The sequence below is a fragment of the Heterocephalus glaber genome, unplaced genomic scaffold (assembly GCF_053883595.1).
Source record: "Heterocephalus glaber isolate CG9 unplaced genomic scaffold, H.glaber_assembly_v1.0 deba00001497, whole genome shotgun sequence".
NCBI classification, from domain to species: domain Eukaryota; kingdom Metazoa; phylum Chordata; class Mammalia; order Rodentia; family Bathyergidae; genus Heterocephalus; species Heterocephalus glaber.
Window position 1 is genome coordinate 65,467,336 of NW_028258320.1, and position 22,854 is coordinate 65,490,189.

The 22,854-nt window shown below is 39.4% G+C and overlaps 1 protein-coding gene, 2 non-coding genes and 1 pseudogene across 3 annotated transcripts in view; 3 read left to right on the top strand and 1 right to left on the bottom strand.

Annotated features, from left to right (window-relative positions):
- The window catches only part of Eif3a (eukaryotic translation initiation factor 3 subunit A), a 41,967-nt gene that overhangs the window by 14,650 nt on the left and 4,463 nt on the right, over window positions 1-22,854 (top strand). The window contains exons 7-19 of the mRNA XM_004838836.4: window positions 4,031-4,202; window positions 5,865-5,969; window positions 6,501-6,599; window positions 8,173-8,289; window positions 8,523-8,708; window positions 9,537-9,884; window positions 10,585-10,689; window positions 10,781-10,894; window positions 11,872-11,994; window positions 12,889-13,042; window positions 13,861-14,045; window positions 17,135-17,223; window positions 19,277-19,947. Of these exons, the coding sequence (XP_004838893.1) occupies window positions 4,031-4,202; window positions 5,865-5,969; window positions 6,501-6,599; window positions 8,173-8,289; window positions 8,523-8,708; window positions 9,537-9,884; window positions 10,585-10,689; window positions 10,781-10,894; window positions 11,872-11,994; window positions 12,889-13,042; window positions 13,861-14,045; window positions 17,135-17,223; window positions 19,277-19,947 (2,468 nt within the window). The remainder of the gene's footprint in view (window positions 1-4,030; window positions 4,203-5,864; window positions 5,970-6,500; window positions 6,600-8,172; window positions 8,290-8,522; window positions 8,709-9,536; window positions 9,885-10,584; window positions 10,690-10,780; window positions 10,895-11,871; window positions 11,995-12,888; window positions 13,043-13,860; window positions 14,046-17,134; window positions 17,224-19,276; window positions 19,948-22,854) is intronic.
- On the bottom strand, window positions 1,820-2,025 carry LOC147825735 (U2 spliceosomal RNA; annotated as a pseudogene).
- Window positions 6,240-6,367, top strand: LOC147825736 (small nucleolar RNA SNORA19). Its single transcript, XR_015440599.1, has one exon. It is a non-coding gene; the product is annotated as a small nucleolar RNA SNORA19 (small nucleolar RNA).
- LOC147825737 (small nucleolar RNA SNORA19) lies at window positions 7,462-7,582 on the top strand. The gene has a single exon (XR_015440598.1). It is a non-coding gene; the product is annotated as a small nucleolar RNA SNORA19 (small nucleolar RNA).

The window sequence follows — 22,854 nt, forward strand, 5'->3', positions numbered from 1 at the left end:
TGGTTCTGGCACCCGCCTTGCAAGTGCAAGGTCCCGAGTTTGATCCCTGGCACCAAAAAAATAGAAAATTGAGTATTAGGAGAGACCAGTGTTAACAGGTAGAGTTTATTAAAATTTTAGACAAATAATTCTATCAAGTCATTTTTTTTTTTTTTTTTTGGTACTGGGGATCGAACTCCGGTCCTTGCGCTTGTGCAGCAGGCGCCGAAACTAATGAGCTAAATCCCCGGCCCTATCAAGTCATTTTTTAAAAATTATAGAATATTAGTTGTAGAATGCAGATGCTTTTTGACTTATAGTAGAGTTATGTCCCAGAAAACCTGTTTTAGGTTGAACATCTGTAAGTAAAAAGTGCATTTAATGCGCCTGACCCACTGAACATCATAGGCTCATGTTGCTACTATAGGGCCATGGTGGCGAACCTATAGCACACATGCTGCAGCAGGCATTTTGTATCATTGAAAGCTCTAAAAGGTTTGCCAATCACTGCTCTAGGTACCAGTTGTTTACTGATTGCGTGGCTGACTGGGAGCTGTTGCTCACTCCCACTGTTTGCCATTTGGAGAGCCAGAACTTATGTCGCCAGTCTGGTGGAAAAGATCAAAATTCACAGTATGATTTCTATTGACATACTTTCACACCATGGTAATTCCAAAATATTTTAAGTTGAACCATCAAAATTATGTACTCGTCGGGGATTTGGCTCAGTGGTGCCACCACCTGCCTCAAAAGTGCAAGGTCCTGAGTTTGATCCCTGGTACCAAAATTGTATACTCATCTGTAGTTGGAAGATACATGTATATATATATATATATATATTTTTTCCCTATATTTATATAATCACACGCAAGTATTTATGAATATTTTTTAAAAGGGTCTGTAACCCAGCAGACCACTCTTAAAAAAATGTACATCTTGTTTTCTTTCACTTGTACTTTTTCTTTGCTTTTGGTGGACCTGGGATTGAATCTGAGTCTCTTTTTTTTTTTTGTTGGTACTGGGGATTGAACTCAGGACCTTGCACTTGCGAGGCAGGTGTGGTGCCACTGAAGAGTCTAGGTCTTCATGCTATGCTAGGCAAGTCACTGAACTATATTCTCAGTCCCTCAGTTACTTTTTTTTTTTTCTTCAGTACCGGGCATCCTTCTGCTTGCTGGGTAGGCGCAATGCCACTGAGCTACACCCCTGCCCCCTCCCTGATTTACTGCTTTTTTTTTTTTTCATTTAGTTTATTGGTACGTTTTAGGTATACAATTACATTCATCATTGGGACCTTGTACCTTTACATGATGTATCTTGGTTCTTATATTTTTCCCCATTCTTCCCTTCCCTCACCCCCTCATTTACTTTCTTTTTAATTTTTTTTGTTTTGTTTTGTTTTTGTTTTTTTTTTGGTACTGGGGATCAAGCTCAGGTCCTTGTGCTTGCGCAGCAGGTGGCAAAACTACTGGGCTAAATCCCTGGTGCACCCCCCCCCCCCATTTACTTTTAAAATACATTTCAGTTGGATTTAGGGCAATTCACATACCAGTTTTTTTGTTGTTGTTGTTAGACCATGTTATTTGGCTTTTGGTAGAATTATGTACATCATGTTTTTCTTACAGTTTTATAGCTATACAGAGAACTAACCAAATGAATTGAAGAGCATCCATCATGTTTAGTCATTGTTTTATTAGTTTCACATAGGGAAAATTTGTTTTCCTTTAAGATACTAATGAGAGAAAAAAAGATACTAATGAGGTGTGATTAAATACACAGTAAGAATTTAAAGCTTAGAGAATGATCATTGTGGTGTTGCAGGCCTGTAATCCCAGCCCTTGAGAGCTGAAGCAGGAGGATCACTGCGAGCTTGAGGCCAGCCTGGGCTACATAGTGAATTCAAGGCCAGCCTGAACTACAAAAATAAACTAAAACAAAAAAATAAAGTTTAGAAAATGTATTACTATAAAAGACACATTGCCATTAGTCCCCTCAAAATACTCTCCTTTGCTACACTTGATCTTAGCCAAAAGGCCGAGAAGTGATCTCTCCCTTGCTTCAAACATGCTTAGCCCATTGTTTGTGGCACTCCCCCCCCCCCCCCCCCGACCGAGCATTGAACTCAGGACCTTGTGCTTTTGAGGTAGGTGCAGGGCCACTGAGCTGATTTCCCCGGCCTGTTTTGGATTTTTGAGACAAGGTTTCATTTTGTATTTTAGGCTGGCCTTCAACTCATGTAGCACAGGCTGGCCTTCAACTCAAAGTCCTTCTGCTTCAGCCTCCTGAGAGCTAGGATTACAGGCATGCACTACATGTCTGGCTTTTTGTTTTTACCACGTTCTCAGTTCTTGTTTCTTTGTTTGTTTTGGTACTGGGGATTGAACTCGGGACCTTGCGCTTTCAAGGCAGGCGCCGGAACCACTGAGCTAAATCCCCTGCCCTACTTTCTCAGTTCTGAAGTTCTCTTTCAAGTGTGTAGGAGGTGTAAAAACATAGTGAGTGTAACTGCTGAGTGCCATCTAATGGAAAGGCAAAACAGAAAGGCCCCAAAAAATTACATTGAGTCCTCATCTATCTTATTCATTGGATCTGGTCTCCCTAGTCAAAATGAATAAATGTGTTGAATCAATTCAGGACATAGAGGCAGTTATGGCAATACAACTGAAGAGGACTCCCTGAACTACTTCAGAAAGTGACAAGAATGGTGGGAAACTGCTCAAAGGGAGAAGGGGTGTGATTTGAGTGGGATTCATGGTAATAGTTCTTTCACTGTAAAACATTTTGAAATTTAAATACTAACCACCCTTGCATCATACCTCCTATACTGTTCCCACAGTGAGTACACTTAATAGGAGTATCAGGTTATTTATCCCTCTTACATTATCTGGATTAATCTTCATAAAGTCCTTTATTTTCAGAAAATTCACTATCTTGCCTAATATCATTGAAATAACGAAGCTAAAATTCAAGCCTCCAACTCTTGGGCTCCAAAGTGTTAGTCCTTAGTGTTCCTTGGCGCTCTGAATTTAACACTTTCATGACAGGACTGTAATTCATATGTTTTGGCTGCTGGTTGCTCTGATTTGAATTTAATCATTCCTGCTGGCTTAAACCACAGGTGGTACATGCATGACTGTCCCATTGGGTGGCTTGTACAGCTTCTCATGGGGTTTTTGATTACAACAGTGCAATGAAAAGAGTTGATTTAGCAGACCAGATGTCATCCTATTTACAGTCCCTTAAGGAGAATGTTAAAATGGTATAAGAAAATTGCAACTCAGCTAAGTTGTAGTACAGCAGTTGTAAATGTGTATTATATACACCAGCAATAGGGTATTTATAAGATTTCCATGTTAAAATTCAGAGAATTGTTGATAAATTACTCATGAATATTTCTTTTAATGAAATAAATTGATTTATAATAATTTAAAAATTGGTATGAGTAGTATTAAAATACTTTTATATTTGGGCATTAATTAATCAAGATTCAAGCAACTAGATTTGGTCCATTTATAGACTATTTTATTAGTAGAAAGACTGATGGATGAGATCTATTTGTACTCCTGGTGGTACAAGCCACTTGTTGACAGTCATTAAGCTTGTACCACTGGTGATTCAAGCTGGTAGCAATGTGAATCTGACTTTCTTATGTTTGAGAGAAGTGAAAATTGAGCTTTTGGCTCTCTCTCCTCCTTTGGTTACCATAACTGTGTTCACTTACAGTCCTTGTAATATTTTTCCTTACTGCCATTTATTTGCTTAGTTGTTAAAGTGCCTTAGCAACTGTGCTTTTTCTACCATTTAATCACAGTTTTGTTTAGAAAATGACAATAGTGAGTAGGTGAAGTTTTGATTGTACAAGTGTTCATTTAAGCAAGGTCCATTTTTCTTTTAACTAATCCCATGCTGTGATGGAATAATATATAGTTTGCCATAGTGTGATACATATTCTGTGTCTGGCATATCATATAGATTAAAGAGAAATTTCAGTGCTTTTCTGCTTACCAAGCAACATTTACAGACTTAATTGATTTAACTTTGTTCACTACAGAATGTCTACTAGAGTCCTTTTGGCTACTCTTTCCATCCCTATTACCCCTGAACGTACAGATATTGCTCGACTTCTGGATATGGATGGCATTATAGTTGAAAAACAACGTCGCCTTGCAACGCTGCTAGGTCTTCAAGCCCCACCAACGCGAATTGGCCTTATTAATGATATGGTTAGTAGAAGTTTGAGCATTTATAGCTTTGGACTGAAAACTTGGGAAAGGTTTAGTAATTCATGATTGAATACTGGGAATTCTGATTCATTGCCAGGCGATTCTGATGCATGAACAGAGATAACCATGGTATAAACGAGCACTTTGTTTATTTGAGGCAGTTCTCTGCAGTGGGATCTGGAGTTAAATTGGTAGGAGCGTTGATGTAGCAGGAAGTGGACTGGTCCTCTTGGACACTCAGATTGAGGAAAAGTAACACTAGGCAAGAAGGACCATGGATTACAGTAAGTCCCTGACTTAAGAATGAGTTCTGTTCTGGGAGAATTGTTTGTAAGTTGGATTCGTTTATATGCCAACAAAATGAGTCTTACACAGTATACTTGTGAAAGTTCACAACTCAGATGTTCATAAGCTGGGGACTTAACTGTAGAGATGACGATAAAGCCAACAGAGAAGTTAAGACGTCGGTTCTGTACACATATGGTATTACCAGCTTTTTTCTCTTTCAAGCTTTAGTTTTATGTTATTAAAGCAGTGGTTCTTAATCAGGGTCATGCAGTGAAATGACTTTGTAACTGGTACATAAACTGCTACCCGAGAAGATGTCCCAGTTGGTCCTCACCTGCACAGCATCTTCAGAACAGATAAGTAATCAGCAGAGAGCAGCGTCCTCAGTGCTTGCAAAAGCACTTGACATTATCAAGACAGCTCACACTGGCATATGCTATCGTCAGTCATCCATGGGTTGGGGATTGATTCCAAGTCACGTAGGGATACCAAAATCTAGAGATGGGCAAGTCCCTTAACTAAAATGGCATGGGATTTGCACTACACTAACTTCCTGTAAACTTTAATCTTTAGATTACTTATAGTATCTGACTATGCAAATAGTTATACTTTATTGAGAGAAAGGCAAAAAAGTTCCTGTGCAGATGTGAGTTTTTCCCCTGAATATGTTTGTCATCCGTGGTTGATTGACTACATGTGGAACCTGAGGATAGGGAGGCCCAACAATTAAATGAACAAAACACTGTCCTGTTGAACATTTGAGTTTTCTCTCTTTGGGCCTAATAAGAATAGTGCTGTTCTGGGCCAGGGATTTAGCTCAGTGGTTTCACCGCCTGCTGCACAAGCACAAGGACCCGAGTTCGATCCCCGGTACCAGAAAAAAAAAAAAAGAATAGTGCTGTTCTGATGTTTGTGTGGTGATTTACATAAAAGTAAATGATTTTGTAAGCTCTGATTTTTTTTACTTGTTATTGGTAATGAGATAGTCTGGATTGGCCACAGTACTTAATCTTTGCAAATACTTTACTGTGATGATTTTACTTCTCAAGTTCTTGGGGGCTTTTCACTATAGGTTGATGCATAACTTAACAGTTAATAGTTTGGATTGTGTTTTGGTAAATTTAAAAGGGAACTTGAGGATAGGCAGTCTTATAGTCATTTTCTAGGTTTCCAGTCCTGTACTTTATACTCAGTTTATTTTCAGTTTATACTTTGTTTATCATAGTTGGACATTTTCCTTCAGTAATTTAAATTTTATTGTATTTTTTTTGGTACTGAGGATTGAACTCGGGACCTTGCGCTTTCGAGGCAGGTGGCGGCGGCACCACTGACCTAAATCCCCAGCCCTAATCTTTTTTTTTTTGCTTGTTGTAGGTCAGATTTAATGTGCTACAATATGTTGTTCCAGAAGTGAAAGACCTTTATAACTGGTTGGAAGTAGAATTTAACCCGCTAAAACTCTGTGAGAGAGTCACAAAGGTAAGCCATTGTCTTTTTTTTTTTTGAGCTTGCTTCTATTTATTTATTTATTTATTTATTTGGTACATTTTAGGTATACAATATGACATTCATCCTTGGAAATTTGTACTTTTACATAATCTACCTTGGTTGTTATTTTTTCCCCATTTTCCTGCCCTCCCATCAACATTTCCACAGCCATTATCTTTGGCAGTTTTGTCAATGTGTAGCTAGCGCTGCAATTTCGGTTTGTATCTGTCAACAGAAGTTTTGTCCCATATGTTTGAAATAGTGCACATTTCATTGTCTTTTTTCTTTATATCAAGAGAAAAGATATTTCTGATGTGCTAGACAACCTTTGAAGGTAAATTAGCAGCATGACTGATTTAGCCATTGCTGTCAGTCACCTTCAGACAAGAATTAACAGCTTTGTGATAAATTTTGAATTACCTTGCCTGTGTGATGTTTTTGTATATTAAAAAAAATTGAAAGAATTTCAGATGTTTTAGGTCTGTTACATAGTATTCTTTCTCAATTTAATGGATTTTATAGGTTCTAAATTGGGTAAGGGAACAACCTGAAAAGGAACCAGAATTACAGCAGTATGTGCCACAACTGCAGAACAACACCATACTTCGCCTCCTGCAGCAGGTAAGATGTGCGTGAATGTTTATGAAGGAACTGGAACATAACCTGTTTTTGTTTTTTGTTTTTTTCTTCTTTTTGCAGTGCTGCTGGGGTCAAACCCAGGGCCTCCAGCATTTAGGCAAGCTACATCCCCAGCCCATTGGGTGTATATTTTGATCACAAAATCAAAAGCTCAGCAAATTTAGAACTGCCAAATGAAAGCCTCCCCAAATTCTACTCTTGCCCAAATTAGTGGTGTTGTCATTTTAAAAACAGAATTATGTATAACTGCTTTTTTTTTTTTAGCTGAATATTATCTTTGTGTGTTTTCCTTGTTAATAATGTGGGGTTACCTTATTCCTTTCAATACTGACAGTGGTTTTTCATAGTCAAAAGGTATATATAGTGCAGGGCTGGGGTTTAGCTCAGTGGCATTGTGCCTGCCTCGCAGGCGCAAGGTCCTGGGTTTGATTCCTGCTACACCAAAAAAACAAAAGGTATAGTGCGATGTTGGCGAACCTTTTAGAGCTTTCAGTGATACAGCCTGCTCCAGCACGCGTGCCATAGGTTCCCCATCACTGGTATAGTGTATTTATGCAGACTTTATTAATGAAAACCTGGTTTCTAGTTTTTTTTACCTCTGTTAGTACCACTACAGCATTGAGTATCTTGTGTGTCATACAGTACAGTGGGACTTTCTGTAGCATAAGAAGTGGAATTAGTTACATAGTTTGCACAATTAAATCTTAAGTTACTTCCTCAGACTTGATTAATAGACTCCCACCAATAATGAATGAGATTTTTTCATATTCTGCTAACACTAGGTATTAGGATCTTATAGTCCATCTTTGAGTAAGTTTGAATGTTATCGTTTATAATGACTTCGGTGCTCCTGCTTTCTTTTGTTTATGTGAGCAGTGTTATTTCTTATGTGCTATATAAATAGTTGAAGGTTAATTAGCAGAATAACTATAAATAGTAATGCTGCCAGTCTCCTTCAGACAGAAATTTTATGAAGTGTTTAAAGATTAGATTACCAGCATGTCTTTATCTACAAATGCATTTTATTTTACAAAACTCCAATTTCAAAAATAGTGGGGGGGGCCTGGGATTTAGCTCAGTGGTTCTGCTGCCTCCCTTGCACAAGCACAAGGTCCTGAGTTCGATCCCTGGTACCAAAAAAAAAGTAAATAGTGGGCTGGGGATTTAGCTCAGTGGTTCCTCCACTTGCCTCGAAATCTCAAGGTCTCAAGTTCAATCCCACAGTACAAAAAAAAAAGTAGTATAATGTGATGGTTCATACCATAAAATTTGGAGTTGATAGTCTGCGATTGATTTTCAGCCTCAGCAGTGTCCTGTTAAGATAACTTGTCTGAACTTTAAATTTTTTTTCTCTGAACAATGGGTAAAATTTCCCAGGGATGTCATGAGATTCTACATAAAAAGTGCTGAGTAGGGCCGGGGATTTAGCTCAGTGGTTTCTCCACCTGCTGTGCAAGCGAAAGGACCCCAGTTTGATCCCTGGTACCAAAAAAAAAAAAAAGTGCTGAGTAAATGGCAGCTATTATTATTAATTAACCCTGTGTTTTTTATACAGGTGGCACAGATTTATCAGAGCATTGAGTTTTCTCGTTTGACTTCTCTGGTTCCTTTTGTTGATGCTTTCCAACTGGAACGGGCCATAGTAGATGCAGCCAGGCACTGCGACCTGCAGGTATGTACTGTAAGGGAGGGGATATTGAGGTGGGCATTTGAGAATTAGAATGACAAGCTGCTTTTGTTAACAGTGGCACATTTTAAAAGTTTCACTTGGTAAATTTCATTCATAGCTTTGGTACTTAACGTTCGTTTCTTTCTGAAATTCAGTTGAAATTGTTTTAATCATGCTATTTGTAGAACGACTTAATGTTAACATAGTTTTAACTGGTCCTTACTGTTTCTTTAAAGGTTCGTATCGACCACACTTCTCGGACCTTGAGTTTTGGATCTGATTTGAATTATGCTACTCGAGAAGATGCCCCAATTGGTCCTCATCTGCAGAGCATGCCTTCAGAACAGATAAGAAATCAGCTGACAGCCATGTCTTCAGTGCTTGCAAAAGCACTTGAAGTCATCAAGCCAGCTCACATATTGGTAAACATCTTCAGGGAGAATGGTTCATAGAAGTTTTTTTTTTTTTTGAAGCAAAATACTGATTTGTACATTTTACATATACATAATGATAACACTCATCATAGGGAATTTGCACCTATACATGACATATGCTGTCGCTTCTTTTTTTCCCATTCCCTCTCTCCTCTACCTCCCCTTCCTATATTTTTTTTCTTCTATTTTCACTTTTATCTTGTCCCTTCCTTCCTTTCTCCCCTACCCCGTCCTTTGTTCCTCTTCCCATTGGTTCACAGAAGTTTTGAGGGACTTCTGTATCACGTCTTTGACAAAATGGCTTGGGATGATAGCTGAGAGAAGGGACTTACTTGTACCAGGTCGTTTTGTTAGTTTATGAAATACCTTTAGCAGATAAATCACTGAACTACTTTCTGTGGCATAAAATAGTACACAACACAGGCTATGTAGTAACAGTGGTAGTGTTGTATAAAATAGCACTGTGTGTATCATGGCCCTCAGAATAGTGAAGTACCATGATTGGGCCTTTTCTTCTTGCTTAAATTATTGTTTGTAGCTTTGTTAATATTCTACCTTGTCTTGGACACTTAGGGCTGATTTGGTATAGAGATGTTGGCTCAGCAAGTAAAGGTGGTTCTTTAGCTATATCATTGCTGTTCAAAGACATTAAAAGTGGTGCTACAGTATTTGGTGCTAGAAAAGAATAGCCTAGATAATACTGTTTTTTTGTTACAAAATATAAATACATTGAAGGGTAATTTTGTAATGTCTTTGATATCTAATACCAATGTATATTGCTTTCAGTTATGTTTTAAAATGCTTTTATTTTTGAAGCAAGAGAAAGAAGAACAGCATCAGTTGGCAGTTACTGCGTATCTTAAAAATTCACGAAAAGAGCATCAGCGTATCCTGGCTCGCCGGCAGACAATTGAGGAAAGGAAAGAGCGACTTGAAAGCCTAAATATTCAGCGTGAGAAAGAAGAACTGGAGCAGAGGGAAGCTGAACTCCAGAAAGTACGGAAGGCTGAGGAAGAGAGGCTGCGCCAGGAGGCAAAGGAGAGAGAGAAGGAGCGGATCTTACAGGAACATGAACAAATCAAAAAGAAAACTGTTCGTGAGCGTTTGGAGCAGATCAAGAAAACAGAGCTGGGTGCGAAAGCATTCAAAGATATTGATATTGAGGTATGTAGCATATCACCCATAAAGAACTGCGTTTTATCCAAGTCTTTTATTGGTTATTTCATAATTTTTAAATTTTGGTACCAGGGATTGAACTGAGGACCTTGCGCTTGCGAGGCAGGCAGCGGCACCACTGAGCTAAATCCCCGGCCCTATTTCATACGTTTTGTTAAAGCTAGCTTTATTGACTCAGTCTATAAGCATTTGCTTTTAATTGCTCTGTAGCTTTTAACCTCTGATTTCATCTAGTGGTAGAGTTTAAGTAGATGTAGACTGGACAAGTGAGAAATAGAAATAAGGCTATTGAGTGGTGGCATACACCTGTAATCCCAGCACTTACTTGGACAGCTGAGTCAGAAAGATTGCTGTTGAGTTTGAGGTCAGCCTGAGCTACATAGCAAGACCCTGTCTCCAAAAAAAAAAAAACAAACAAGCTATTTACAGTAGCTTTATATTTCCTAGGTCCTTCAATTATTTTATTGGTTTTTTTTTTTTTTTTGGTACTGAGGATTGAACTCTGGACCTTGTGCTTGCAAGGCAGGCACCAGAACCGCTGAGCCAAATCCCCGGCCCTATATTTCCTAAATTAGCACCAAAAGAAACATTTATCAAACAGTAATTTCGGATTTCATTCTAGACAGCAGTGAGCTCTGTTGACTATTAGGTGTATTATTAACAAGGATATATTTGTATTTCCTTTCAGGACCTTGAAGAATTGGATCCAGATTTCATCATGGCTAAACAAGTTGAACAACTGGAGAAAGAGAAGAAGGAACTTCAAGAACGCTTAAAGAATCAAGAAAAGAAGGTAAATGAAAGGATCAGTGAACTTTTAACATGTTATAGCAATGAGTTAAAAGAGCTCTTTTAAAAAAGTGCCATGTTTTCTTGTCATTCAGATTGACTATTTTGAAAGAGCCAAACGTTCAGAAGAGATTCCTTTGATAAAGAGTGCTTATGAGGAGCAGAGGATTAAAGATATGGATCTGTGGGAACAGCAAGAAGAAGAAAGAGTAAGTTTTTTATTTAACTGTACTTTCGACTTTAAACTTTAAATCCTTTACTGTTAATGGAACCAGGGTTCCAAAATTGATTGAAAATGATGTTTTAATAGCTGCTTACTAACAGATTGGTGGAAAAACAGAAATTTTCACAATAGATTAAATATAACACAAAGCATAACCAGAAAGCTTATTTTAAAAATATCTTTACAGGGCCGGGGATTTAGCTCAGTGGTTCCACCACCTGCCTCGAAAGTGCAAAGTCCTGAGTTTGATCCCCAGTACCAAATAAAAATCTTTACACTTTAAGTGGGTTATTTAAATGGGTTAATTGTATGGCATGGGTGTATAATTCATAGTTTCCGCTTGATTTATAAAATTGTGCAACAGTCACCACAATCTTAATTTCAGAACACCTCCCAAAGAAACTCTGTACCTATTATCAGTACCTCTTAGTCTCCATTTCCTTCCCATCACCTTAGCTTTAGGCAGTCACTAATCTACTTTTTGTCTCTAGATATTTTTTTTTTTTGTACCAGGGATTGAACTTGGGACCTTGTGCTTGCGAAGCAGGCGGCAGAACCACTGAGCTAAATCCCTGGCCCAAGAACATGCCTTTAAAGACTAAGTCATTGTGCTTATTACATGTGACATTCATTTCATTTTATTGCATATATATTGTTTCTTTTAAAAAGAATTTTAGGCATCATGGGCTAAATAAAATCTATCTGTTCTACAGATGCCCCAGAACTACTATATTTGTCTCTTGTGTTTAATTGGCATTCTAGGGAACCTTTTGTGGTACGGCAAGATGGAATGTGGGAAAGAGTGGCTTCTAATTTTTAAAGAATATCTGGCGCCTGCTGCGCAAGTGCAAGGACCTGAGTTCGATCCCCAGTACCAAAAAAAAAAAAGAATATCTGGTAGAAATTTGGGGATAATCAGCAAGAAACACTTTGAAATTTAACTGTGTTATTTTGTACTTGCAGATTACCACTATGCAGCTAGAACGGGAAAAGGCTCTTGAACATAAGAATCGAATGTCACGAATGCTTGAAGACAGAGATTTATTTGTGATGCGACTCAAAGCCGCCCGGCAGTCTGTATATGAGGTGAATTTACTGGTTTTAGAGAAAGTTTGTGAGCTTTTTAGTTTTACCTTAAGTTGTCCCTATTTTATATTATGGTATCAGGGATCGAACTCAGGACCTTGCGCTTGCGAGGAAGGCGGTGGAACCACTGAGCTAAATCCCTGGCCCAGTAGTCGCTCTTTTAATATACTGGTGCATTTTGTCTTGAATTACATGTCTAATAATGATTAGTCAAATCATATTTTAATGAAATTTTGGGGGAAGTATTTTATAAGTGAAATAGTAAGCCAGTTGAATAAAGTTTTCTAAAGGTGATAGTTGCCTGGCTTAGTCTCCTTTGGTACAACCTTTTGTTTGCTGTTTAATTCAGAAATGAAAAAACTAGACACAAGTATATTGGTGTTAAATTCTAATTTATCTTTATAGACCCACTGAGTTGAAGAAAATACCAACAGCCAGGGATTTTAGCTCAGTGGTTCCACTGCCTGCCTCACAAGCTAAGGACCTGAGTTTGATCCCCAGTACCAAAAAAAAAAAAAAAAAAAAAAGAAAATACCAACAATCTTAAATGTCTCCCCTTTACCCCCAGGTAGTGGGGATTGAACCCACTACCTCTACATCTAGAGGTGCTACATCTCCACCTGCCTTTTTATTATTTGAGACAGGGTTTTGCTTTGTTCCCCTGGCTGGGCATGAACTTACCAGCCTCCTGAGCAGTGTATACCACTTCACCTAGCTCTGACAAACTACATTTTTGAAAATTTGGCATACTCATTCATTTGGAAAGTCTGGCTTTAGGTGGAAGTTCCTTTCTGTGGTTCCAAGAGATTTGTGAGTCTTTTGACAGTTAAAGAAGCGTACCCCTAATTTGTGTCTTCTGAGAAATTTTTGTTTTTGGTGATGATTCATTTGCAGGAAAAACTTAAACAGTTTGAAGAGCGATTAGCAGAAGAAAGGCACAATCGCTTGGAGGAACGTAAGAGGCAACGTAAAGAAGAACGCAGAATAACTTACTATAGAGAAAAAGAAGAAGAGGAGCAGAGGAGGGCAGAAGAACAAATGATAAAAGGTAACTATATAGACCAAGATGGGAGGAGGAGTGAGTGAAGCAGTTAATGCTAGCATTCTTAACAAATACAAGAATCCTGGATAATTGGCCTCTTAGCACTACAGTTAACTGGGTTCTTTGAACTAGTTTGTTATATGTTAAGATACTGCATCTGTGAACTTGTTTTCACACGTTTGACATTATTTTTTTATTTGTTTTTTTGGTAATGGGGATCGAACTCGGGACTTTGTACTTGCGAGGCAGGCACCGGAACCACTGAGCTAAATCCCTGGCCCCGTTTAACATTATTTTAAAAATTGATACAGGTGTTTTTATTACTGTATTCTTTTTTTTTGGTACCAGGGATCGAACTTGGGTCCTTGCATTTGCACAGCAGGTGACGAAACCACTGAGCTAAATCCACGGCCCACTGTATTCTGTGTAGATAATAGTATTAATTGATTGATTGATTGATTGTACCGGGGATCGAACTCGGGTCCTTGCACTTGCAAGGCAGGCGGTGGAACCACTGAGCTAAATCCCCAACCCCGATAATAGTATTTATTGAGGAATGCTTGGCAGATGAAGGTTGTCAAGTGGTCTTATATCTGGAATCCCAGCTGTGCAGGAATGGAGGGAGGGATTCTAGCCTCCTAACTGATTACAAAACTTGAGTGACATACTCGTTTTCTTAGTATCTTCTACCATTTATCTGATTGCTATTTTCAAATTCTTAAAATTTACCTTTGTGGTTCTTACTGAGTACCAGAAAAGTGGGCCTAGCACTGGGGAAAAGCTGCTGGTATGAGGCACACTTAGCAATCTAATTCATTTTGCAGAGCGAGAAGAGAGAGAGAGAGCTGAACGAGCAAAACGTGAAGAAGAGCTTCGAGAATATCAGGAGCGGGTCAAGAAACTAGAAGAAGTGGAAAGGAAAAAACGCCAAAGGGAGTTGGAAATTGAAGAAAGAGAGCGTCGTAGAGAGGAAGAAAGAAGACTTGGTGATGATCCACTGTCTAGGAAAGTGAGTATAGAAATAATTGTGTTTATCTTAATGAGATCCATGTTTGCTAGCTAATTGCTTGACTACTAGAGGGTGACACTGGCTCTCTTTGGTGGGTCAGCCTGTAAGCACCACCCAGGAGCATGTTGGCAGTGCTGAGTCCCAGCCCACCCAAGCTTCTGACTCAACCTGCAGGTTGACCATGTTCCTAGATGATTGAGATAGTTGTTTTTAATATGCACTTGAGTTGTATGTTCTGTTATCTTATAGGTCTTGATGTCCTGAACTCAATGATGATTTGTTACCCACATAATCATAGGACTTGGAGTTTGCCTTTCTCTTTGTCCCTACATTATTGCCTCATTTCAAATGTTCCATCACTTCCTGGTTTCCTTATTAGTCTCCACAATCATATCCACCCAATTGTCCTCTACAACATGACCTGATTGATTTTTTCATAATGTGGAATCTTTCATAGCTTTACAAGTGTCTTTTTCATTTGCTTTTTTGAGATAGGGTCTCACTTTGTAGTTCAAGCTGGCCCTGAACTCACTATGTAACCCAGGCAAACCTTGAACTCTTGGCGATCCTCCTGCCTCTGTCTCCTGAGTGCTGGGACTACAGGCATGCACCACTACACCTGGCTTTTTCAGATGTCTTATTACAACAAGCTGGGAAATTTTCTTTTTTGTACTGGGGATGGAACTTAGGACTTTCTGCTTGGGAGGCAGGTGTGGTGCCACTGAGCTAAATCCCCAGCCCCTGCTGGGAATTTTTGTTTCAAGATCACTACGCATTTCTCAACATGTAACTCTTGATACTTGCTTAAGTTTTTTAAAATAAACGAGTAAATAAATTTATTTATTTTTGGGGTACCGGGAATCAAACTCGGGACCTTGGCCTTGCGAGGCAGGTGGCAGAATCACTGAGCTGAATCACCAGCCCCTTAATAAATTTATTTTATTTCCTTGCATTCCTGCCCTGAAAGCTTGCTTTGAGTTTTATAGCCATGTTTGCAAACATTTAGACCAAAATATGTTTGCTCTGTGTCACGTTTTCCTTTTTTCAGTTGATTTTTTTTTTGTTATCTCAGTTCTTTCCAGAGTGTCCGTGTGTGCTGCAAAAGGTTTCTTTGTCACAGTTTAAAATTATCATCTTGGTTTTTTTTTTTTTTGCACCAGGGATCGAACTCAGGGCCTTGAGCTTGCACAGGAGGTGGCGAAACCACTGAGCTAAATCCCCGGCAGATTATCATCTTGGGCTGGGGATTTAGCTCAGTGGTTCTGCCGCCTGCCCCGCAAAGACAAGGACCTGAGTTTGATCCCTGGTACCAGGAAAAAAAAATTATCATCTCAGAAATGTGGAGATCTTTGCTTGATCTCTTTTTGTACACAGTGTCATGGAGGGGAGGGTTCTTGATAGTGGTGTTGTTACTTCTGTAGATACTGTTTTATTCCATGGAAACTTCCAGAGTTTTCTGTGTCTTTACAGTAAAAATAATTTAATAAATTCACTAATATTATGTTTAGGCTTATTGCATATGATCTCCCCCCTCCTTCCTTCCCTTTTGGCATTTTTGCCCTTAGAATTTAGTTTCTTTAGAGAAGACAAAATTTCTTTAAGGAAATATTTCTCCTTTTTCTGTTTTTATTCTGTCCTCTATTATATCTTTTAATGTTTTACTTTTTTTTTAATATGCTTTTTTAATGTTCTATTCTTGCCATCTTTGTTTTTTTTTTTTTTTGTGCCAGGTTGCTTGAGTCTGGTTCAGTTTATATTTTATTAGCAGGACCCCTTCTGATCTCCTGACCTTCAAAAAAATTGGAAATGTTAATTCTTTCGGATCATTCCTGTTATGGCTATTACAGCACCCTTTGAAAACCTCATGTGAGGTTCTAATGTTTGTACTGTCTCCTCTAACCATTGGAGTCTTTGTTAAATGTTACTTACTGACCAGGTAAATGTGAGGGGGGGAGAAGGAAGCATGGTCTTCTAGATATGGATGTTCCTCCATAAAACTGACATTAAGTTGCATTGACTTTAAGGTCACATTTCCTCTCAGTGTTTACTTGAGAAAGTTTCTTAGGACAACCTCCGTCTTAAGACAGCGTAGAGCCGGATGTCATGGCAGGGGACAAATTTCTTATCTGGCCTTGCTTGTCCTTCTCTGCTTCTCTTCTATGGCCCTTGTAGAGGATTTCACTGCTTACTCACGAAATACTTTTTGTTTTTTGTTTTTGGTACCAGGGATCGAACTCGGGTCCTTGCGCTTGTGCGCGAAACCATTGAGCTAAATCCCCAGCCCTCATGAAATACTTTTGATTGCAGGTCACTGTCAGCTTTGTGGATTTTTAATTTAGTCTCCACCTCACTACCAGGTCTTGCTTTAAAATATCTTCCAGAGTGTTATGCATGTTTAAGGCCTTTGGTTACCTTTGTTGGAGCAGTAAAGTTGCATCAGAAGGTGTTTCTTATTTTTTTATTTTGTTTTGGTACTGGGGATCGAACTCGGGTCCTTGCACTTGTGCAGCAGGCAGCGAAACCTCTGAGCTAAATCCCTGGCCCGAGAAGGTGTTTCTGAGTAATGTTATTTACATTCATCTGTAAGGAGGAGGCCAGATTTGCATTTTTACTATAAGGATATTGAGTATCTTTGATATTTGCAATTTTTTTCCCTTGGTTTTTTGAGACAGGGTCTTGGATTATGTAGTTCAGGCTGGCCTTGAACTTGTGGCGATCATCCACCCCCAGCCTCTAAGGGGCTGAGATTACAGGAGTGTGGCACCTTACCAGGTCTTCCATAGTTTTTAATGACAGCACAATGCTTTGAAGAAATACAGTTAATATAGCCATTTCTTTAGTCATTCCATTTACTCTACCTTTTTGTGCTTAGTAGGTGTATTACTTGTTTATAAAGCTGTCCATCCACATCATGAGAATACTAGTTTCACTATGTTATCAGTCTGGTTGGAGATTTAAAAAGAGCTTAAAAGATATGCTCATATTTAAAGACTCGAAGTTGTTTAAGTTTGAGAATGTTTGGTAATAGTAGTGGTTGTAATAATAAACCATTATCGCTGTGGTACCTCTCGTTCTCTTTGTTGGTGCAGGACTCTCGTTGGGGAGATAGAGATTCAGAAGGAACATGGAGAAAAGGACCTGAAGCTGACTCTGAGTGGAGGAGAGGCCTGCCAGAAAAGTAAGTAGAGTTTTGGAAATACATAGTACCCCTGCTCATGGATCTTGGAAATATATCAGTGGTTTTTAAAAACTGGTTGATTTTTAGCGATGGAGAAAGGAGAGCCATAAAGAATTGCATACATGTCTTTAACTATTAGTGGACATTCATAATTTATTTCAATATTATTGTGATAAGTGACATAAATATCTTAATACGTGCTTCACCTCTCCTTTTCTTTGTTGCCCAACAGTTTACATGGTACGAGTGAACAGTTCCAGATTTTTCTTCTAGATTTGTTAAAGGATATTGAACCATCCTTTAAAATAAGAACTTTTGGTAGGCAAGAATTCAGGCTTCAATTTCCATACAGAAATTGGGTATTGGCAGATTGTTGTAAAAGATTTAGCAGTTGTCAGCATGTTCTTGGGAAAGAATGAATAGCTTTTTTTTTTTTAAGGCTATTGCTGTTTTGATCCATGTGTTGGTGTAAGATACTGGTTCTTTTATTTAAATTAGTAAAACATTCTTTTTTTTTTTTTTGGTACAGGGGATTGAACTTGGGTCCTTGCGCTTGCAAGGCAGGCGGTGGAACCAGTGAGCTAAATCCCCGACCCAGTAAAACATTCTTCTAAGGAGCAAGATTAATGGATTTAGACTGGTGATTTGGGAGGGGTTTGAGACAAGGTCTCACTGTGTAGCCCAGGTTGGCCTTGAACTCACTGTAACCCAGGCTGGCCTCAAACGAGCAGTGATCCTCCTGCCTCAGCCTTCCAAGTGCTGGTGGTGATTTTTTTTTTTTTTGGGTACTGGGACCTCGAGCTTGTGAGGCAGGCAGCAGAACGAACCACTGAGCTAAATCCCCAGCCCAGTGATTTTTTTTTTGAGGGAAAGAAAACATATTCCTTCCAAAATCTCAGTGCTTTCTAAAAAATTTTGCTGTTAAAAAATGTATGGCACAGGGGCCAGGGATTTAGCTCACTGGTTCCGGCGCCTGCCTTGCAAGCGCAAGGTCCTGAGTTCAATCCCTGGTACCAAAAAAAAGAAAAAAGAAAAAAAAATACATGGCTCAGACATTTCTCAGACAAAGAAGTAAAAACAGCAAATAAATATATGAAAAAATGTTCCACATACACTGGTTATTTGAGAGATGCAAATGAAAACAACACAGATTCCACCTCACCCTAGAAAGAACAGCTGCTATTAAGAAATCATCTAATAACAAATCCTGGCGGGGGTGTGGGGAGAGAAGAGCCCTTCTCCATTGTTGGTGGGAGTGCAGACTGTTGCAACCACTGTGGAAATCAGTATGGAGATACCTCAAAGAACTAGGACTAGAGGTCCCATTTGACCCAGCTATTCCCCTGGTGGGTATCTTCCCAAAAGAATTAGAATCTTAACCACAGCGATACATGTGCACCCATGTTTATAGCGGCACAGTTCGTAATAGTGAAAGCTTGGAAACAGCCCAAGTTCCCACTAACTGGAAACTGGATAAAGAAGATGTGGGTTTTTTTTTTTAATAAAATGGAGTACTACTCAGCCATAAAGGAGAAACTAGAGGCATTTATAGCTAAATGGATGCATATTGAGGCCATCCTCTTAAGTGAAATAAATAGGACACACATATGTAAATACTGAATAGTTTCTCTAGTGTGAAATGAAAATGGAATGGCCTAATAACATATTTCTCGGATTGTGTTTTCATCACGTGTCATATGACTACTGAAATTTAAATTAGGGAGAAGTTTGGCTTATGTGGAGTCTGCTAACTGGAGTTTTTATTCTAGATCATTATTTGTTCAATGTTGGTTTTGGGGATCTTTCTGAAACAAATCACATCCTCTGGTGTCCTGTTGGTGCTTGAGATGCTTTTTTAAGTTATATGGAAAAATGTTCAAGTACTTTTCAGTTTTGTTTTGGTTGAGTTCTACTGTATTTGAATATTATTGTTTTTTTCCCTTGCATTGTTTTTCTTTGAATGGTTTTAATTTTTTTTATGTGTGTTTTGTATGTGTGTTTGATAATAGTTATTTTAAAAATTAAAAATAAATATATGGCTGTTGCTCTGTAGGGAGTGGAGACGTGAAGGGCGGGATGATGAGAGACCTCATAGAAGAGATGAAGACCGCCCAAGACGCTTGGGGGAAGATGAGGAGAGAGAGTCTTCTCACAGACCAGATGACGACCGGGTGCCCAGGCGTGGCGTGGATGAGGACAGAGGCCCCAGACGTGGTCCTGATGAAGATCGCTTCTCTCGCCGTGGACCAGAAGATGACCGACCTTCCTGGCGTAATGCAGATGACGACAGGCCTCCCAGACGAATTGGTGACGAGGACAGGGGAAGTTGGCGTCATGCAGATGATGACAGACCACCTAGACGAGGACTGGATGATGACAGAGGAAGCTGGCGAACAGCTGATGAGGACAGAGGGCCGAGACGTGGGATGGATGAGGACCGGGTGTTGAGGCGGGGAGGTGCTGATGATGAAAGATCATCCTGGCGGAATGCTGATGATGACCGGGGTCCCAGGCGGGGCTTGGAGGATGATCGGGGTCCCAGACGGGGCCTGGATGATGACCGAGGTCCCAGGCGAGGGTTGGATGAAGACCGAGGAGCTTGGAGGAATGCGGAGGATGACAGGATCTCCAGGCGAGGTACAGATGAGGACAGGGGGTCTTGGAGAAACGTGGATGATGATCGAATCTCCAGACCCGGTCCCTGGAGACCATATGTTAAGCCAGGTAAAATTCTGTTATCTAGATGTCTAGTTCAGATGCTTTATGGAATCAGTTTGATGTGTTTACGTGTAGAAAATGAAATTTTGGCTTTTTTTTTTTTTGGTACTGGGGATAGAACTCGGGTCCTTGCACTTGCAAGGCAGGCGTTGGCACCACTGAGCTAAATCCCCAGCCCAGAAAATGAAATTTTAACGGATAGCAACAGATTGGGCTGTCTGATCGTTTTCTGTATAAATGGGTCTTTTTCTTTAAATGTCTTCTGCAGTGATTGCTGTTCCTCACTCCAAAATGAGTAACCCTCCTTGTCTTAGTGACATTAAGCTTGTTTTCTTTCTGTCACTCAACTGCTGCTTTGGAGGCTCTTTTGCATCCATTTCTTAAGTTCCGTCCTCGACCAGCCTCCATTTAAAAATAACTAAGAACCAAAATATGCTCTTACTAAGTATTTGTTCACATGCTTGCCCACCGTAGTACTACACATGGAAGGGCTCATTTTCTTACTTTCTTAGTCTTGAGCCTGCTTATCCTTTTATAGTTTATTAACTTGGATAAATTGTGTATGTTTCTGTGATACATTTCTGTTGTAACTGCATGCAGGTGACAAGTGCACGTTATGTACACAGCTCAACTCCCCCTACAAGCCTCATTGACACTACATGCAACCTATGCAAAACTGTATTCACCACTTCCCCCAACACACACACCTGCTTTTCTCTTTAGGGAGACCACTATCTAACTGCAGAAGCTAGAAGTCTGGGAGTTCTCCTTTGCTCTGATTTTTGTTTCATTCTTTACATGAAATCTTTAGTGCAGTCTTCTGCCTTTTTGATGCTCCTTAAATCCACCCACTTCTGCATTAACCCTGCTTGAACTTGGGCCACCATTATTATTTCTTTGATCCTGTCTCCTTACTAGCGTCTGCTGGTTTGCCCATACCGAGTTCTTATTAATTACATTACAATGTTCATTTTCACAGCTTCCTTTCTTATCTTAGTGGTTTCTATTTGTTCCACTCTCTATTCTGACCTCATGTCATTCCACCGTCAGCTCTGTGACCTGGATTAAGTGATTTAGCTCGTCTGTGTCTCATGCAAAATAGGGTTCACAGTACCATGGAGTCTCATTAAATTGTAGTTCTATAAGTTGTCATGAGTAATGAGGAATCCTAGAGGAAATACAAAGTTGCATTTCTTTGGTTATAACATTTTTGTTAGCCATTAGTATATAGCCATACTTAAAACAATACTGATGCATTAACATCGCCAGCAGTACTAGAACTCAAGCCTGAACAAAGTTTGTCTTAACATATATTTTCTGAGATACATGATAACTTTCTCGTGCTTGAGGACAGTAGCACTTGACCAGTATGCTGGGTAGTTAGTTTTAAGCAGTGAAGTCACCAGCAAAAATAAAAAATTTGAAAAGTATGGAATTAAGTAAATGGATCTTTAAACTGACATTTGTTTATAGGAACAGAGCTGAAACTTAAGAGGGCTGCCAACTTTGGCCAGTATCATGTATGTAGGGCAACTCGAATTTTTTGTTGCTTTACTCATGTGAAAGTGCCGTGAGTATTTTGGGCTTACAGAGTTTAGCAAGTATAGAACCTGATGATATTGAGGGTCAGTTCAGAGCCATTGATAGAATTAAATGAGTCAATTTTGGTAGAGGACTTAGGTAGGCAGTGTTTTAACACATGGTGATACCAGTGTTAATGACAATAATAGCTAGGGCCCGGGATTTAGCTCAGTGGTTGTTGCCTGCCTAGTAAGCGCAAGGTCCCGAGTTCAATCTCCGCTACCAAAAAATATATATTAATAATAGCTGTTAGCTTTGTAGTCATAATATGCTTTCATTGAAATCTTGAGTTCTTGTGTGAGATGCTGGTAGGACCAAAACATTTTATCCTTGTTTCATTGCTAGATGTTGGGTGGTAAGTGGTAGATGACAGGAATATGAAGGAAAAGGTTTTTTTGGTGTTGAAGGGTCTGAAAATGGGAGATATAAACTCATAATTAGAGTTCTATAGCTGGGTGTGGTGGCACACACCTGCAATACCAAGTACCCAGGAGCCGAAACCCAGTGGATTGCAGGTTTGAACACTGCTTAGGCAACTTACCCAGGCCCTGTCTCAAGTAAAATAAAAATTAAAGTTAAAAAAATAAAAAGGGCTGGGGATTTAGCTCAGTGGTTTTGCCACCTGCTGTGGAAGCACCAGGACCTGAGTTCCATCCCCGGTACCCAAAAAAAAAAGGGCTAGGGATCTAGCTCAGTGGTACAGTGCATGCCTTGTATGCTTGAGGCCATGAATTCAGTCCCCAGGATTGCAGTGGGGAAAAAACCTCAGAGCTCTAATTCTCCAAGAAAACATTGCATTTTCTCCTTAAATGAGTAGCGCGTTTACCATTAGGACAGATTTTATACTAAAAATCTCTGCTTACAACAGGAAAATTGAGTTTTTATTCTATGGAACATTCCACTCATACACGTATTGGGAACTGCCAGTGATGGGGTTTTTTTGTACAGTGGTGTACATGGCTTTAATATATGGTTTGTGTTTTTTTGGTACCAGGGATCGAACTCGGGACCTTGTGCTTGCAAGGCAGGCAGCAGAACCACTGAGCTAAATCCCCGGCCCTTTAATATTGCTTTAAATGAAGTTGGGAGTATCTTTTTAGAATGGTGATGAATTAATGCTGACATTAATATCTCTTTATGATTGCCAATTCACTGGGTTTTGTTGTTGTTGTTGAGACAGGGTCTCCCTCTATAGTTTTTAGGCTGGTCTTGAACTCACTATGTAGCTGAGGCTGGCCTTGAACTTGCAGTGATCCTCCTGCCTCAGCTTCCTGAGTGTTGGGATTGCAGGTGTGTACCACCATGCTCAGTGCCAAGTTTTCTTCTTGAATG